Source organism: Bicyclus anynana, chromosome 5 (assembly GCF_947172395.1).
Source record: "Bicyclus anynana chromosome 5, ilBicAnyn1.1, whole genome shotgun sequence".
NCBI lineage: Eukaryota > Metazoa > Arthropoda > Insecta > Lepidoptera > Nymphalidae > Bicyclus > Bicyclus anynana.
Genome location: NC_069087.1, coordinates 4,667,892 through 4,686,408, shown reverse-complemented (window position 1 = coordinate 4,686,408; position 18,517 = coordinate 4,667,892). Strand labels below are relative to the sequence as shown.

The following is an 18,517-nucleotide window of genomic DNA, read 5'->3' as shown; positions in this document are numbered from 1 at the left end:
GTGAAATGTGCTGGACAGTGATGCTGTCGTTCTGTGAGGCTGTCATGGGTCTGTAAGAGGCTGAAGAGAGAGCGAGGGAAGAAGCTGCCGATGCTCCCCTCATACGCAGGCGGAGACAGGGTAGAAGGAGGCGCCGATATGCGCACCTTCTCCCACCTTAATGTAGGCCGAACAGGATAGACGGCGACGCATAGAGACAAACGTCGGGACATCACAGTAGAATGTGCTAAATGATCCTGTGATGTCACCAAAGGACGAAGCCGGATCCGCTGGGTTTTAGTGGGTATTCCGAAGTTTCGGCGAGTCCCACATACCCTCTGGAGTAGGGATGCGCAAATCCCAGCGCAAAAAAAAAAAAATCACCGGATAGAAAAGGCTTGTGGATTTTCATCCTCCTCCTAACAAGTTAGCCCGCTTCCATCTTAGAATGCATCATCACAGACCATTAGGTGAGATTGTAGTCAAGGGCTAACTTGTAAGAGTAATTAATTTTCACGTGCATGCGTAATCTTCCAGAACTGCTGCTTGGCGTTCTAAAAATATTGGTCAAAATTATTTAAAAAAAAAAAACATTTGTATAACTTCTCTTCATCACGCCATTCGCTAGTGTGCGCTGTGTTTTCTCGTAAGGAGTCGCATTTAAGCAGCACTATTTTCGAGTCCATGCGGTTTCATGTCAATTCATGTTAAATAAATAAATAAATGGCTTCTTTTCGTATACTTACTAACTTTAGTATTTTCTTCGATCATCCTTAAGGCAGCAAAAGTTTAAACGGCGAAGACGAGTACTAAAAATGCTATATCTTCCCACAGAACCTTTGCTAAGTGATACAAATTAGCATTAACATTACATATGCGGGTACATTGTAGGAACAGTTATGTCATAATCGCGGGAAAGAGGCCAGGCAATTCTTTATACTGAAGTACGATATAGATGGGAAAAGAAAATTCACACGCAACCGTTCTAATAGGCCTAATTACTTCCTACGATATCTCGATCAGATATACAGCACATCGGGAAAGTAGACAACGAGACGTTGTGGCTATTTACGTTCGACTTTCACCGTTCATAACTTAACGTTGTTATATTTTCCTTAGCGATGTTATGTTGGAGTATTTCTAGTTAAATGCTATTTAATAGAAAACTAGTATTAGTAGTTAGTAGTAGTAATATACTTCATCATTCATCATTATCAATCCATATTCGGCTCAATGCTGAGTTCGAGATTCCTCTCAGAATGAGAAGGGTTAGGCCAATAGTCCACCACGCTGGCCCATTGTGGATTCGCAGACTTCACATACGCAGAGAATTAAGAAAATTCTCTGGTATGCAGGTTTCCTCACGGTGCTTTTCCTTTATCGTTTGAGACACGTGATATTTAATTTCTTAAAATGCACTCAACTGAAAAGTTGGAGGTGCATGCCCCGGACCGGATTCGAACCCACACCCTCCGGAATCGGAGGTGGAGGCAATATCCACTGGGCTATCACTGCTCTTGTGATAGCCCAGTATAATTACTAAGTATTAAAGTGGCAGACTTTAATGTTTGTTACCTCATCTTCGTCATTTCTTAACCAATTTTGAAAATTATTTTTTGTCAGTAAGATTCCAGATTGGTTAGATTTAATTTTTATGAAAATCGGTTCAGTAATTTTGTGTTAAAATTAAACTGTGCTAGAACACACTTAAAACAGAAACATAAAATCAAAAAAAATTCAACCGTCTTCAAAATCACAAAAATAAACGAAAAAGCGAAAAATAACATTCTACGTGCTACCTTCTCATCACTTTGTATGTGTGACATTAACACACAGTGATACATTAACTCAAGCTATTTAAATCATAAAGTTTAATGATTTTCAGACAGTTCTTTCAGGAACGGCTCTAATTAATACGCCACTGGCTTGGCATCGCCTTCAAAATGAACAGAAGGTAGCACATTCGATGTTATTTTTTTGCTTTTTCGTTTATTTTTGTGTTTTTGAAGTCGGTTAATTTTTTTTGTTAAAAAGATATTGTTGTCTAAGCTCCTTTTTTATAAGAAGTCCGAAATAGGTAGATAATGATGAATAATGGTATCAAATAGAGTTGATATGATATGAATACCATTGTAGTTATGGTATAGTATTTTTTAAAACATGTCTACATTTGTTACCGTACCGGAAAGGAGTACAAGATCAAAGTTCAATATAAACATATGGCTCACTAAAGTGTTTGTGATTAGGGAAGATTGCCGAGCTCACGCAATATAAGGCCGGGCTTACATTGCCCGGCTTACATTGCCGGGCTTAGTTAAAGAAGCTTGATGATGCATATTTGATTGCATAATAAAAAAAAACAAGACATTGGGTTCTGTATAAAATATTATATTAATATTTTGCTATTCTCATATATAATGATAACGTTGATCTGGTGTAAGCTGCAAAGAAAAAGGTATCAAAAAACCTTCTCATCTTTTTCACGAAATTGCCGCCATGTTGATTGTTGATTCAATATTTATTATTATTTATTCTTCAAGGATTTTTGGCATTTTGTATATATCATGCCTACTCTAATTATAAACCTTGTGCACGCCACTGTTTTGAAGCTCCGCATCTGGAGGACTGGATCTTTTACCATTATTTTCAATTGTAAAAAAAAACATAGAGTTGAAGAATCTCCCCATTGTTGGAAGTCAGTCAAAACATGACAAATTTTTACAATTGTTAATAAACTTTCGCAAAATTATATTTAAGCGCCTTATAATATTCAAAATCTGTATTTAGTTTCAATTAGGTTTCAAATAAAATGTCTATTTCAATATTATTAATTTAATACTAGCGCAAATAATCCCTATAATTAAATTCCACGTGCAATCATATGCTACTTATAACTAAAATATTACAATAACATTCGTACATTTACAACAGTAAAAAGACACGTTCCTTGCAAAATGGAGAGATGAACAACTGGATAGTAAACTTCAAATCAAAAAAAAAATACATAAATGCTAAAAAAATTAAATTGACAAAAAAAATGTGGAAGCTCAACAGAAAGCAGGCAAAAGCAGGCAATGTAAAACAACTAAAACTAAGATAAAGGAATTTAAGCGTACATAGTTCAAGTTCTAGATTACAACAAATTTAGAATAACATTTTTGAAGTTAATGAAAAATGTTAAATTGGTTTAGAAACTGAAAATAAAGTTTTATTCGACATTCCAGAACTCTTTGTCGTTGGTTACTTACGACAATTAAAAAAGTCATGTATTTACACATAGCACGTAAAATATGAACTTGCTAATTTGATTTAAAGCTAAAGCTTCAACTTGTCTTCGGCTTGAATCTCCGCAAATTAAACTTATATTAGTTTAGCTCCTTAACTAGTTTTTCATACATGTGTGTCATCGAATATTCCGAGTATGCCAGCTAAGCTAAATAAAACAGCTAAACTAGGACTAAATAACTTAGTTGTATAGCCCAATCCGAGATTACACAAGCCAAGACTAAGTTATAGCTTATTTTTAGTGGACGCGCAACGAATTTTCCAGGTTTGCTTAACTTAGTTAACTGAGCCTAGTGTTCACATTCGCGGTGAACGTTTGACGTCATTGGTTCACCTCTCCATTATTCTTTTTTTTTTCTGGTTTTTACATTTATATGACAACGTAGGTAGGCTCGGTGGCAATCCCGCAAGCGTGGTCGCGCGTAGAGATGTGGAAATAGCCATCGATGCCCCAGTCTCGACCCCATGAGTTCTTGACGATCCAGTACTCTTCACCGTCGACTTCGCCGTAACCTACTAGCGAAACTTCGTGATCCAATTTTTCTGGTGAACTGTGAAGAATATCGTTATTTTAATTACAAAATCAATAAAAATACACTTTTTTTCTTTCTATCATCATCATCATCATTATCAGCCGATATACGTCCACTGCTGGACATAAGCCTTTCACATGAACCTCCAAGCACAACGGTCTCGAGTCCCCAGCATCCAGCGGCTTTCTTTCTATACTTAAAAAATAATAATAGCCAATTTATTTTTTTAAATATGACTTATATTCTCTCTTGTCCCTGAAATTAGTTGGGAATAGAGGGTGAAGTAATAGTGTCCATAATAATCATTCATTAACAACCCATATTCCGCTCAACGTTGCGCATCAGTGTCTTCATCACACCACCCATCAATGTTCACACACGCAGAGAATTAAAAAAAATCTCTGGTATGTAGGTTTCCTCATGATGTTTTCTTTCACTGTTTGAGACACGTGATATTTAATTTTTTAAAATGCACACCCTCCAGAATCGGAGGTGGAGGTCATATCCACTATCACGGCTCTTAAAAAAATACAAATAAACATTATTCACCCCCAATATGCCTTCTGCTCGTGTTATTAAGTGTTGTTACTGAAAAATTATAAAAAAAAAAAAAAATTTTACCATTTCGGGTCATAGAAAACTCCACCGTTGTAATCGTATAATTTTTCAGAAGAACCGACATCAATTGAAACAGATAAAGGACCATGATTCATTACTGCTATCTGAAAAAGTTATAAAAGCCACATAATAATTAAAAAATAACTGTCATGAAAGAACTTACAGATCAATGAAAAGAACATGTTTATAACCTTAAGAGCCTCGACGCTGAATGGAGTGACATCAGTGAATCCTTTGATCGGGTAAATCGTTGTCATATTCTCTATGTTGCAGAAACCATCCTAGAACATAACCAGTTTTGTAATTATAATAGAGGTGACATAAAAAAATCCGTAAATCGAAGGAAGAAAATAACTATGCTTGGAGCCTTTCAATTTATGTAAATGATGTTAGACATACATTATCTTTGTAAAATCCGTATTCTTCTTCTGTAGGTAGACCGTATTCAATCATCCAGCGATAGGCAGCTGTGTCGCTGCCACCTTCACAACCATTATTGCCGAATCTAGAGATAAAGTTCGTGTTAATACAACAAAAGCTAGAGATGTGCCAATTAGTATCAGAAATGCAAAATAAACTTTTAAAAGGAATATTTTATTCCGTTTCGCCATATATTTCTTTGATGTTCCACTCCTATAGGTAGTAGCGTGACCTCACTTATAATAAAGCCTTCCTCGATTAATAACAATCCAACAAAAAATATTTTTTCAATTCGAATCTGTTTTCCTTAGTCTCGTTTAACCAAACAAATTTTTCAGCTTGGAGATGAATAGCATATCATTATTAGAGTATTCTTACCCCCAAGCGCAGTCAATCAATGCTTGATTAGCGAGTCTCAGCAATCTGCCACCGTTTGAACGAGCAAGCGCACCTTCCGTTGCACTGGTTGTACCAAACGACCAGCATGAGCCACATCCTTGCTGATCTATAAGATACAGAAAAATTGGAAGGATGAATATACAGAGACTGTATAAAGGGATTTAAAAAGGCGAGGGTGAATGGAAATGTTGGTAGGAGAAAGCCAAGGCGAATATTCCTTGACCAAATCCAGGACATTCTCGTTAAAGATCAGGTCCAGCGTACCTAAATCCACGAATTTGTGTAAGATGATTGATGAAGCAAAGATTATAGCAAATGGAAAGTTGTGGTCTATTACTAAACATTTACCTTTTACAGGTGAAACGAAGCCTTCAAGTCTTAAATCAACGTCAGTTGGCAAATTCTCAGCTAGTTCAGCAATTTTCTTCTTGTCATAAGGGAAGGGATGAGTGCCTACTTCGCCTGGTTCTCGTCTCAGAAGACCTTTACTTTTTTGTTTCTCTTCCTTAGTGCGATCAGAAAATTTATTCAGAGCAAGTCTGTAAGTGCTATCCTTGCTGTTATGCTCGTTAACTTTTCTGAAATTTTACTTATTAGGTTAGATTATATTATTAAATAAATAAATTTATTATTTATTACATCTTGCAAGTTGCAACACTTACTTTCATCTGAATAATGAAAAAGAGTTAGAAATTGTATGTTTGTAGTTATTATTAACTAACTTCCAAAAAGGAGGATGTACTATTTATGCTGCTATGTATATAATTATGTTTTATAACATGCACTTATTATGATAACTCACCTCATGTTGTTTTGGAAAATACTCTTCCGCATTGCGTGCTCATCTTCGGAACTATATTGTCTGTTAAATTCTAATTTGTACCTACAAATATAAAATTAATTAATTTATGAATCGACTTCAATAATATTACTGAATGCTGCTGATTAATTAAACAATATTGTAAAACATGCTTTTTTATTATAATTTACATACCTATTAAAGGCAATCTCCACATGTTCGTCAATTTCAGGATCTAAATTCGATAAGTTGATATTGTTTGTTTCTGGGGCAGGCGCATCGCCACAATCATCTGGAATCATGATCATTATTACAACCAATAATTTAATTGCAAAAAATTAAAACTTATATTTAATTTTACAAATTTATTGAAATTAAGTATTTGTTCGTTTCGCATTGTTTCGAAAATGGTTCTAATTTAGCTTTAAAAAAGGACCTACACAGGGCAAGTAAAATAAAAACTTAAATAAAAACCATGGTAAAGTGTGCGCCAAACTTCGAGTCCACTCTAAGCACAATGCTGTGCAGTGTACAAAATCAAATTCTAGCTGCGTAGTTCTGTACGTTGCAATGTCAGAAAGGAGTAGAAGTCTGGTTCATACTATACTTACACTTATCAACATCAAATACGCTGTCATCTACTTCAGTCTTAAAGTTGGTATAATACGTAACAACGTGTTCCTTTAATTGTTCCAGCCAACCGTTAAATCCAATCACTTCCAGCCTGAGAAAAGAAAATACTCTTACAGCTATATAAATTACACAATATTATGAACGCATTGTTATAGATTATGTTGCTTCCTATCACGTCCTGGATTTGAAGCCTGGACCTGTCGCCATGTGGCACGTTGATTCTCTTTCTACAATCGCAAATGCTATGAAAATTAAAAAAAATATGGTAATGACATTTGCTATTGACAGGTCACGTGATCAAGTCATTGATTGGATCTGTCATTACCATCCATACCGTACTATCTTATTAGATTTCGAAGCGTTAGCGTTTGTAGAAAGATAATTGGTGTGCCACATGGCTACAGGTTCGAGCAATGAAGTAGTGAGCTTTCTTTTTCTATGAAATATCAATGAAATTCTCAGTTCAGAGTTGTTATATTTTTTATAATAATACTAGCTGACACCGCGAGGTTCTACCCGCGTGGTTCCCGTTCCTTTAGGAATACGGAGATAATATATAGTCTATAACATTCCTCGATAAATGGGCTATCTAACAGTGAAAGAATTTTTCATATCGGACCAGTAGTTCCTGAGATTAGCGCGTTCAACAAACAAACTCTTCAGCTTTATAATATTAGTATAGATTAGTAGGTACGATATGATTTAACGCTAGCATACATATAACATTAAATAGTTTCATTTAGTCTAATTATCTGCACTCTTTAATATGACGCGAGTATATTAAAGTGGGCGGATAATTGTGCCTCTGAGTATATATTACATTTAAATTATTTACCTTACTGGAATCCAAGAAGAGTTGTCGCTGTCTAGGTATGCCCACAAATATTTCTGACTCTCCGTCTGTTCGTAAGCAAACTTATCCACTAAACCTGTTTCTAGGTATTCTTTGCCTACAATAGTAAAAAAATATGTTTTATGTAAATAAGTTTATCACATTGTTGGTCATACACCTTAGTACTTAGTAGTAGGACCGACAACTTAGACCAGGTAGTAGGGACACTGCTGACGGTTCAAGACCGTGTTGCATGCCTCTACAAGAGGCCTATGTCCAGCTATGGGCGTCGATCGGCTGATAATTATGGTGATAAAAAGGCTCACGTAGACAGAATGTGTTCTGAATTCTGTGTTCTACGCAAAATGAGATGACCCATTTCAGGTCCACTCTTGTACCCCGTATCATTAAAATTTAATAATACAAGGATTTTATTAAAATCAAAATAAGTGAATACATCTAACTTAATAAAAAGAAATCAATAAAATTAAAACCAAGTTTTTGAGATAAATCAAGATGGCGCCCTTAAAACATGACGTTTGCTGTCAATTGTCATGTCAAGTCAACTATGACATGAAAATTGACAGCAAACGTCAAATCGACTACTGCATTGAAAACGTCATCAATCCGCCATTATTACACATATTAGTGTTGCATTTCTTGGGAGAGAATGAATATTATTTTGAAAGAGTTCAAGTAAATTCGTAGATTTGTATAATCAAAAAATAGTTAAAAAAAAATATTTTCCGACGTACCACTTGGCTACAGCGGCTGGCCCTGTAGTATGCCGAAATGGGCTGGTAATGATGAATAATGGTATCAAAAGAGTTGATATAATATGAATACCATTGTAGTAATGGTATAGTATTTTTTAAAACATGTCTACATTAGTTACCGTACCGGAAAGGAGTACAAGATCAAAGTTCAATATAAACATATGGCTCACTAAAGTGTTTGTGATTAGGGAAGATTGCCGAGCTCACGCAATATAAGGCTGGGCTTACACTGCCGGGCTTACATTGCCGGGCTTACATTGCCGGGCTTACATGCCGGGCTTACATTGCCGGGCTTACACTGCCGGGCTTAGTTAAAGAAGCTTATTAATGATGCATATTTGATTGCATAATAAAAAAAAAAAAATCAAGACAGTCGGTGTATTTTGCTATTCTCATAATGTGCTAGCGGACGCCCGCGACTTCGACCGCGTGGAACTTAGTTTTTCACAAATCCCTCGGGAACCATAGATTTTTCCGGGATAAAAGTAGCATATTATGTGTTAATCCATGCTATAATATATCTCAATACCAAATTTCAGCTAATTTGGTTCATCTTGTTCACGAAATTACCGCCATGTTGATTATTGATTCAATATTTATTATTATTTATTCTTCAAGGATTTTTGGCATTTTGTACCTATATATCATGCCTACTCTAGTTATCAACCTTGTGCACGCCAATTTTGTCAAGCTCCGCATCTGGAGGACTGGATTTTTTTCATTATTTTCAATAGTTACTTTGTGATGTAATTGTTACTGTGAAGTGTATGTCTATAGTCTATTTTAGAATTTAAATTTTAAACTATTTTTATTTTATTTTCTATTTAGATTAAGAAACACGGCTAAAACTCACGTAATATAAGGTCGGAGTATGCCCGACTAGTTTCGAATCCATACGGGGCCCTTAGTCATGAGCTGGTTCTTGCAACGCTGCATGATCCAAACTGATCATGACTAAGGGCCCGGTATGGGTTCGAAACTAGTCGGGCATATTGTAAAAAAACATAGAGTTGAATCTAGAATCTCCCGCTTTTTGGAGGTCGGTTAAAACATGTCAATTTTTTACAATTGTTAATGAACTTGCAAAATTATATTTAAACGCCTTATAATATTCAAAATCTGTATTTAGTTTCAATAAGGTTTCAAATAAAATGAATATTTTAATATTATAAATTTAATACTAGCGCAAATAATTCCTATAAATAAATTCCACGTGCAATCTTATGCTACTTATAACTAAAATATTACAATAACATTCGTACATTTACAACAGTAAAAAGCCACGTTCCTTGCAAAATGGAGAGATGAACAACTGGATGGTAAACTTCAAATCAAAAAAAAATACATAAATGCTAAAAATATCAACTTGACAAAAATAAACAAAAAAGTTGTAAAAGCTCAACAGAATATACAAAAGTAAGCAATGAAAAATAGTTATAATTAACTAGGAATTTAAGTGTACATAGTTCAACACGTAAAAAAAAAGATTACAACAAATTGAGAATTGTTTGGAGTTAATGAAGAATGTTAGTTAAATTGGTTCAGCCGCTGTTAATATTTTATTCGACATTCCAGAAATATTTCTCATTGCATAATTATGACAATTAAAGAAGTGAGATATTTACACATAACAGATACAATAACTTGTTAATTTGATTTATTACGGTGACAAAGTAAAAATACGCGTCACTGAAGCTTCAACTAGTGTTCGGCTTGAATCTCCGCAAATTAAACTTAAATTACTTCAGCTAGCTTAGCTAGTAGTTTTTCATACATGTGTGTCATCGAAAATTCCGAGTATGCCAGCTAAACTAAATAAAACAGCTAAACTAGGACTAAATAACTTAGTTGTATAGCCCAATCCGAGATTACACAAGCCAAGACTAAGTTATAGCTTATTTTTTAGTGGACGCGCAACGAATTTTCCAGGTTTGCTTAACTTAGTTAACTGAGCCTAGTGTTCACATACTTTAATTCGCGGTAAACGTTTGACGTCATTGGTTCACCTCTCCATTATTCTTTTTTTTTCTGGTTTTTAGATTTATATGACAACGTAGGTAGGCTCGGTGGCAATCCCGCAAGCGTGGTCGCGCGTTGAGATGTGGAAATAGCCATCGATGCCCCAGTCTCGACCCCATGAGTTCTTGACGATCCAGTACTCTTCACCGTCGACTTCGCCGTAACCTACTAGCGAAACTTCGTGATCCAATTTTTCTGGTGAACTGTGAAGAATATCGTTATTTTAATTACAAAATCAATAAAAATACACTTTTTTTCTTTCTATCATCATCATCATAATCAGCCGATGGACGTCCACTGCTGGACATAGGCCTTTCACATGAACCTCCAAGCACAACGGTCCCGAGTCCCCAGCACCCAGTGACTTTCTTTCTATACTTAAAAAATAATATTAGCCAATTTATTTTTTTAAATATGACTAATATTCTCTGAAATTAGTTGGAAATAGAGGGTGAAGTAATAGTGTCCATAATAATCATTCATTAACAACCCATATTCCGCTCAACGTTGCGCATCAGTGTCTTCTTATAATAAGAGGGGACAGGCTAATAGTTCATCACACCAGCCATCAATGTTCACACACGCAGAGAATTAAAAAAAATCTCTGGTATGTAGGTTTCCTCATGATGTTTTCTTTCACTGTTTAAGACACGTGATATTTAAGTTTTTAAAATGCACACCCTCCAGAATCGGAGGTGGAGGTCATATCCACTGGGCTATCACGGCTCTTAAAAAAATACAAATAAACATTATTCACCCCCAATATGCCTTGTACTCGTGTTATTAAGTGTTGTTGCTGAAAAATTATAAAAAAAAAATATTTTTACCATTTCGGGTCATAGAAAACTCCACCGTTGTAATCGTATAATTTTTCAGAAGAACCGACATCAATTGAAACAGATAAAGGACCATGATTCATTACTGCTATCTGAAAAAGTTATATAAGCCACATAATAATTAAAAAATAACTGTCATGAAAGAACTAACAGATCAATGAAAAGAACATGTTTATAACCTTAAGAGCTTCGACGCTGAATGGAGTGACATCAGTGAATCCTTTGATCGGGTAAATCGTTGTCATATTCTCAATGTTGCAGAAACCATCCTAAAACATAACCAGATTGGTAATTATAATAGAGCTGAAATTAAAAATTCCGTAAATCGAACGAAGAAAATAACTATGCTTGGAGCCTTTCAATTTATGTAAATGATGTTAGATATACATTATCTTTATAAAATCCGTATTCTTCTTCTGTAGGTAGACCGTATTCAATCATCCAGCGATAGGCAGCTGTGTCGCTGCCACCTTCACAACCATTATTGCCGAATCTAGAGATAAAGTTCGTGTTAATACAACAAAAGCTAGAGATGTGCCAATTAATATCAGAAATGTAAAATAAACTCTTAAAAGAAATATTTTTTTCATTTCACCACATTTTTTCTGATGCTCTGCTCATTCCTCAATAAATAACAATTCAACAAAAAATATTTTTTCAATTCGAATCTGTTTTCCTTAGTGTCGTTTAACCAAACAAACTTTTCAGCTTGGAGATGAATAGCATATCATTATTAGAGTATTCTTACCCCCAAGCGCAGTCAATCAATGCTTGATTAGCGAGTCTCAGCAATCTGCCGCCGTTTGAACGAGCAAGCGCACCTTCCGTTGCACTGGTTGTACCAAACGACCAGCATGAGCCACATCCTTGCTGATCTATAAGATACAGAAAAATTGGAAGGATGAATATACAGAGACTGTATAAAGGGATTTAAAAAGGCGAGGGTGAATGGAAATGTTGGTAGGAGGAAGCCCAGGCGAATATTCCTTGACCAAATCCAGGACATTCTCGTTAAAGATCAGGTCCAGCGTACCTAAATCCACGAATTTGTGTAAGATGATTGATGAAGCAAAGATTATAGCAAATGGAAAGTTGTGGTCTATTACTAAACATTTACCTTTTACAGGTGAAACGAAGCCTTCAAGTCTTAAATCAACGTCAGTTGGCAAATTCTCAGCTAGTTCAGCAATTTTCTTCTTGTCATAAGGGAACGGATGAGTGCCTATTTCGCCTGGTTCCCGTCTCAGAAGACCCTTACTTTTTTGTTTCTCTTCCTGAGTGCGATCAGAAAATTTATTCAGAGCAAGTCTGTAAGTGCTACCCTTGCTGTTATGCTCATTAACTTTTCTGAAATTTTATTTATTAAGTTAGATTATATTATTAAATAAATAAATTTAATATTTATTACATCTTACTTTTATGGGAATAATGTAAGAGTTTATAACTATGTTTTATTACATGCAGTTATTATGATAACTCACCTCATGTTGTTTTGGAAAATACTCTTCCGCATTGCGTGCTCATCTTCGGAACTATATTGTCTGTTAAATTCTAATTTGTACCTACAAATATAAAATTAGTTAATTTATGAATCGACTTCAATAAGGTTACTGAATGCTGCTGATTAATTAAACAATATTGTAAAACATGCTTTTTTATTATAATTTACATACCTATTAAAGGCAATCTCCACATGTTCGTCAATTTCAGGATCTAAATTCGATAAGTTGATATTGTTTGTTTCTGGGGCAGGTGCATCACCACAATCATCTGTATCAATCATTACAACCAATAATTTAATTGCAAAATCTTAGTTTAATTTTTCAAATTTATTGAAATTTAGTTTTGGTTCGTTTCGCATTGTCTCGAAAATGGTTCTAATTAAGCTTCGAAAAAGGACAAGGCAAGTTAAATAAAAATTTAAATCAAAACCATGGTAAAGTGTGCGCCAAAATTCAAGTCCACTCTAAGCACAAGGCTGTGCAGTATACAAAAACAAATTCCAGCCGAGGTAATATCTGCGTAGTTCTGCACGTTGCAATGTCAGAAAGGACTAGAAGTGTGGTTCATACTATACTTACACTTATCAACATCAAATACGCTGTCATCTACTTCAGTCTTAAAGTTGGTATAATACGTAACAACGTGTTCCTTTAATTGTTCCAGCCAACCGTTAAATCCAATCACTTCCAGCCTGAGAAATGAAAATACTATTGTACAGCTAAATAAAATACACAATTTTATAGATTATGTTGCTTCCTATCACGTCCTGGATTCGAAGCCTTGACCTGTCGCCATGTGGCACGTCGATTCTCTTTCTACAATCGCAGACGCTTCGAAAATTAAAAAAAATACGGGAATGACATTTGCTGCGATAGGTCACGTGACCAAGTCATCGATCGGATCTGTCATTACCATCCATACCATACTATCTTATTGGATTTCGAAGCGTTAGCGTTTGTAGAAAGGTAATCGGTGTGCCACATGGCTACAGGTTCGAGCAATGAAGTAGTGAGCTTTCTTTTTCTATGAAATATCAATGAAATTCTCAGTTCAGAGTTGTTATATTTTTTATAATAATACTAGCTGACACCGTGAGGTTCTACCCACGTGGTTCCCGTTCCTTTAGGAATACGGAGATAATATATATAGCCTATAACCTTGCTCGATAAATGGGCTATCTAACAGTGAAAGAATTTTTCATATCGGACCAGTAGTTCCTGAGATTAGCGCGCGTAACAAACAAACTCTTCAGCTTTATAATATTAGTATAGATTAGTAGGTACGATATAATTTAACGCTAGCATACATATAACAATAAATATTTCCTTTATTCTAATTATCTGCCCTCTTCAATATGACGCGAGTATATTAAAGTGGGCGGATAATTGTGCCTCTAAGTATATATTACATTTAAATTATTTACCTTACTGGAATCCAAGAAGAGTTGTCGCTGTCTAGGTATGCCCACAAATATTTCTGACTCTCCGTCTGTTCGTAAGCAAACTTATCCACTAAACCTGTTTCTAGGTATTCTTTGCCTACAATAGTAAAAAAAATATGTTTTATGTAAATAATTTTAACCCATTGTTGGTCATCCAACTTAGTACTTAGTAGTAGGACCGAAAACTTAAACCAGGTAGTAGGGACACTGCTGGCGGTTCAAGACCGTGTTGCATGCCTCTACAAGAGGCCTATGTCCAGCTATGGGCGTCGATCGGCTGATAATTATGGTGATCAAAAGGCTGACGTAGACAGAATGTGTTCTGAATTCTGTGTTCTACGCAAAAGGAGGTGGTCCATTTCAGGTCCACTCTTGTACCCCGTATCATTAAAATTTAAAAAATATAAGGATTTTATTAAAATCAAAATAAGTGATTACATCTAACTTAATAAAAAGAAATCAATAAAATTAAAACCCAAGTTTTTGAAATAAATCAAGATGGCGCCCTTAAAGCAACTATGACATGACAATTGACAGCAAACGTCAAATCGACTACTGCATTGAAAACGTCATCAATCCGCCATTATTACCCACATTAGTGTTGCATTTCTTGGGAGAGAATGAATATTATTTTGAAAGAATTCAAGTAAATTCGTAGATTTGTATAAATCAAAAATAGTTAAAAAAATATTTTCTTTTATTTCCGCCAGAGTACAATGTCTGATCCTGGGCTCCATACAATTTTGGACCATATCCTTTGTAACTATACCAATGCCCAGATAGAGCAGACTGTCGAGTCTGCCACATGTGCGGTGCTATGAAGTGAACTTACATTGTTGAGAACGCAGAACTCAGAATGCGGATCTCTTTCTGTCTGCTCGGTTACCAAGCAATGGCGTGCACTTGTTAGGTGCAAAATATACTGCCTAACTCTCACCTAAACTCGCTCTTTCGCTTGCTATGTGACTTTGAGCCTTCTAATAAGGCCCATAGTTAGCTACCAAGTCTCGGATCTGTAGGTCAATATCACACGCACTTGTGCAATTTGTACCTTTATTTTTTTTTTTATTCTTTAGAAGTTAGCCCTGGACTAAAATCTCACCTGATGGTAAGTGATGATGCAGTCTAAGATGGAAGCGGGCTAACTTGTTAGGAGGAGGATGAAAATCCACACTCCTTTCGGTTTCTACACGACATCGTACCGGAACGCTAAATCGCTTGGCGGTACGTCTTTGCCGGTAGGGTGGTAACTAGCCACGGCCGAAACCTCCCACCACCCAGACCTGGACCAATTAAGAAAATTTTGTGAATTTGTGAAAGAACTTGTGCACGCCAATTCTTACCGCGATATTCAAATTCGCCCTCATCAGGCAACAAATCGTCCAGATTAACTCGGTTAGTTGCTGTCCCGTTGGTCCTGATGCAGAACAGCTCATTCAAGTACTCCTCCGTTGTTTCCGGATGGATCTAAAACATCATCATCATCATCATCATATCAGCCGATGGACGTCCACTGCAGGACATAGGCCTTTTGTAGGGACTTCCAAACATCACGAAACTGTGCCACCTGAATCCAGCGAATCCCTGCGACTCGCTTGATGTCGTCAGTCCACCTGGTGGGGGCTCGACCAATACTGCGCTAACTAGTGCGGGGTCGCCATTCCAGCACTTTGGAACCCCAACGTCCATCGGCTCTTCGAACTATGTGCCCCGCCCATTTCCACTTCAGCTTCGCAACTCCTTGAGCTATGTCGGTGACTTTGGTTCTTCTGCGGATCTCCTCATTTCTGATTCGATCACGCAGAGATACTCCTAACATAGCTCGTTCCATCGCCCGCTGTGTGACTCTAAACCTTCTTATGAGGCCCATAGTTAGCGACCAAGTCTCGGAACCATAGGTCATCACTGACAACACGCACAATAACACTAAAACAACAATATTAACTAACTAAAACAATATTTATATGGGTATGGCTTTATCTGTATTTTAGGCATTTAATGTCATTGAAATTATTTACTTTTACAACTAAACTAATTCACCTCATATTTTACTCCAAATGATTTTAAAGTTCTCCTTTTGCCCTTTATAGCGATTTTCTTAACAGCACCCTCGTTGTAGTCTACTCTGGATTTTTTGCTGGTACGCCTGAAACAACGTTTACATAAAACAAACTCATATCACATTCTGTAAAGTTACAGCGATGTGACATCGCTCATTTCCATGGCAACATCGTGGTTAGTTACATTTTATTTTTGGCATTCCATAGAAAAAAAGTTTAAATTCTAAAATAACGGAATTACACCCCAGGTTGCCGTTTTTATCTGGTTGCGCAAATATCTGGAATTTATTGATAGACTTTTTTGTCGGTTTTCACAAGAAGCAAGAAATAAAAAAAATGCACACAAAAATAAATAAAATATTAATATAAAATTATTAATTTTTATAGTTATAATAATTAGCATGCTAAGGCGGCCTTATTTCTATCTCCAACAGGCTACCCCTAAGGTAGATTAATTTAAAGACTTTAAAGAAAATGCATTATAATTAGAAATTTTGAGATATGTACTCCGATTACGCTGCCTGTTCACCAGAGCGTAGCGAGGGAGCGTAGCGGATAAATGGACTAATGCGGAGTTGAGATACTGTGTCTGTCCATATAAAAGGAGCGAGGTTGCGGAGCGGAGATGCAGACTTTGTTAAATAAACCGCTTACCGGTTTTATATGAATTTTTAAACTAGCTCACAAGTCCCTGTCCACTCAAGAGGAGCGAAGATTTTGTGCAATCTTATTAGTTAATATTTCTCCGTTTCTCGGCTCCGCTACTTTGCTCCGCTTTGGTAAACTGGCAGCCTAAGTACTGTATTCAGCCAGAATAACGGATTTTTGTTGACATCTACACGTTAATGTAAATCATACCAAATTTAGTTTATGTAATGTAAATGGTACAAATTGAAAAAAATATATACCCTTTACCAGTAAAACTTACCAGAACTCGATATCTTCGACTAGACCAGATGTTAGAGACACCTTAGTGGCCTGGAAGGTGTACTTCTTAGGCCATTTTAGATCGGGACGTTCATCATCAGATTGAACTGTAATAAGGATAAACTGTAGGTTATAAACATAACGTAACTTTTGTTTTAATGCCTTTGTGACAGAGCCTTATTAGTTTCACGGTTAAAGGGATTAAAAAGGTTCTGGGTTTAAACCCTATCTTTCTATTTACCAGCTATTGTTGTTCCTACTCTTATTTAAAACTAGCGGACTCTCGGCGGCTACTAGCGGAAATTCAGTTTTTCACAAATCCCGCGGGAACCATGGATTTTTCCGGGATGAAAAGTAGCCTATGTGTTAATCGAGAGTAAAATCTATTGAGCCGTGATAGCCCAGTGGATATGACCTCTGCCTCCGATTCCGGAGGGTGTGGGTTCGAATCCGGTCCGGGGCATGCACCTCCAACTTTTTCAGTTGTGTGCATTTTAAGAATTTAAGTATCACGTGTCTCAAACGGTGAAGGAAAACATCGTGAGGAAACCTGCATACCAGAGAATTATTCTTAATTCTCTGCGTATGTGAAGTCTGCCAATCCGCATTGGGCCAGCGTGGTGGACTATTGGCCTAACCCCTCTCATTCTGAGAGGAGACTCGAGCTCAGCAGTGAGCCGAATATGGGTTGATAATGATGATGATGATGATGAAAATCTATTTCCATTCCAAATTTCAGCCAAATCGCTTCAGTAGCCGCAGCGTAAAAGAGGAACAGTACACACTTACACACAAATTTTCGCCTTTATAATATTAGTGTGACTAGTTGATTAATTTATAGACATCCTATAAAAACGTTTCAATATGCATACTCGTACATTGATTTTAATTAAATTAAAAAATTAAATTATATTAATTAAAATATTTATTAGATTGGCTTTAAGTCAATTACTATATTATATAAAATATGAAATTTATTAAATTCATTTGTATTATTACATTCTTGTATATCAATTAATAAATACATTACGATATTGAAAATCTCTCACCATATTTCCCAATTACCGAAGTGATTGTAAGCAGAAATAATATTTTTAATGTGAAGAAAAACATTGTGACTACCTACAATATTTTCACTTCAATGTGGTGGAATTAATCAAAATTACCCGTTTTATATTCGATATTATAATCAGTTCGGTGATTTAATTAATCGCAAACAGTTTTTGTATGTTGATAGAACAAATATGGAATAATATGGATAAGACTTACATAATATAAACTAATAGGCCATAATGTATACGTACTGACTGACATAAAAACATGAAAACACTTATAAACACCATGATTTTTTTATATGGGGCCTTTTAAGCTGTAGGTTTTACCTATATCATTTTTTTAAAATACTTTTAAGATACGACGAAGAAAATATTTAGTTTTTATGTAGGCCATAAACTTAA

At 35.8% G+C, this 18,517-nt stretch overlaps 2 protein-coding genes across 2 annotated transcripts; both read right to left on the bottom strand.

Annotated features, from left to right (window-relative positions):
- Positions 1–2,795: 2,795 nt before the first annotated feature.
- On the bottom strand, positions 2,796–7,877 carry LOC128198125 (procathepsin L-like). Its single transcript, XM_052881857.1, has 11 exons — positions 7,874–7,877; positions 7,502–7,616; positions 6,645–6,757; positions 6,229–6,325; positions 6,037–6,117; positions 5,583–5,812; positions 5,214–5,340; positions 4,815–4,920; positions 4,607–4,696; positions 4,419–4,519; positions 2,796–3,815 (listed from the first exon to the last, which is right to left on the bottom strand). The coding sequence occupies exons 1-11, from the start codon at positions 7,875–7,877 to the stop codon at positions 3,635–3,637; spliced, it is 1,245 nt and encodes a 414-aa protein (XP_052737817.1). The 3' UTR covers positions 2,796–3,634.
- Positions 7,878–9,432: 1,555 nt separating this feature from the next.
- Positions 9,433–18,234, bottom strand: LOC112052253 (digestive cysteine proteinase 2). Its single transcript, XM_024091259.2, has 14 exons — positions 18,110–18,234; positions 17,062–17,167; positions 16,114–16,219; positions 15,417–15,540; positions 14,056–14,170; positions 13,211–13,323; positions 12,803–12,899; positions 12,611–12,691; positions 12,247–12,476; positions 11,878–12,004; positions 11,517–11,622; positions 11,309–11,398; positions 11,121–11,221; positions 9,433–10,496 (listed from the first exon to the last, which is right to left on the bottom strand). The coding sequence occupies exons 1-14, from the start codon at positions 18,171–18,173 to the stop codon at positions 10,316–10,318; spliced, it is 1,641 nt and encodes a 546-aa protein (XP_023947027.2). The 5' UTR covers positions 18,174–18,234; the 3' UTR covers positions 9,433–10,315.
- Positions 18,235–18,517: the final 283 nt, after the last annotated feature.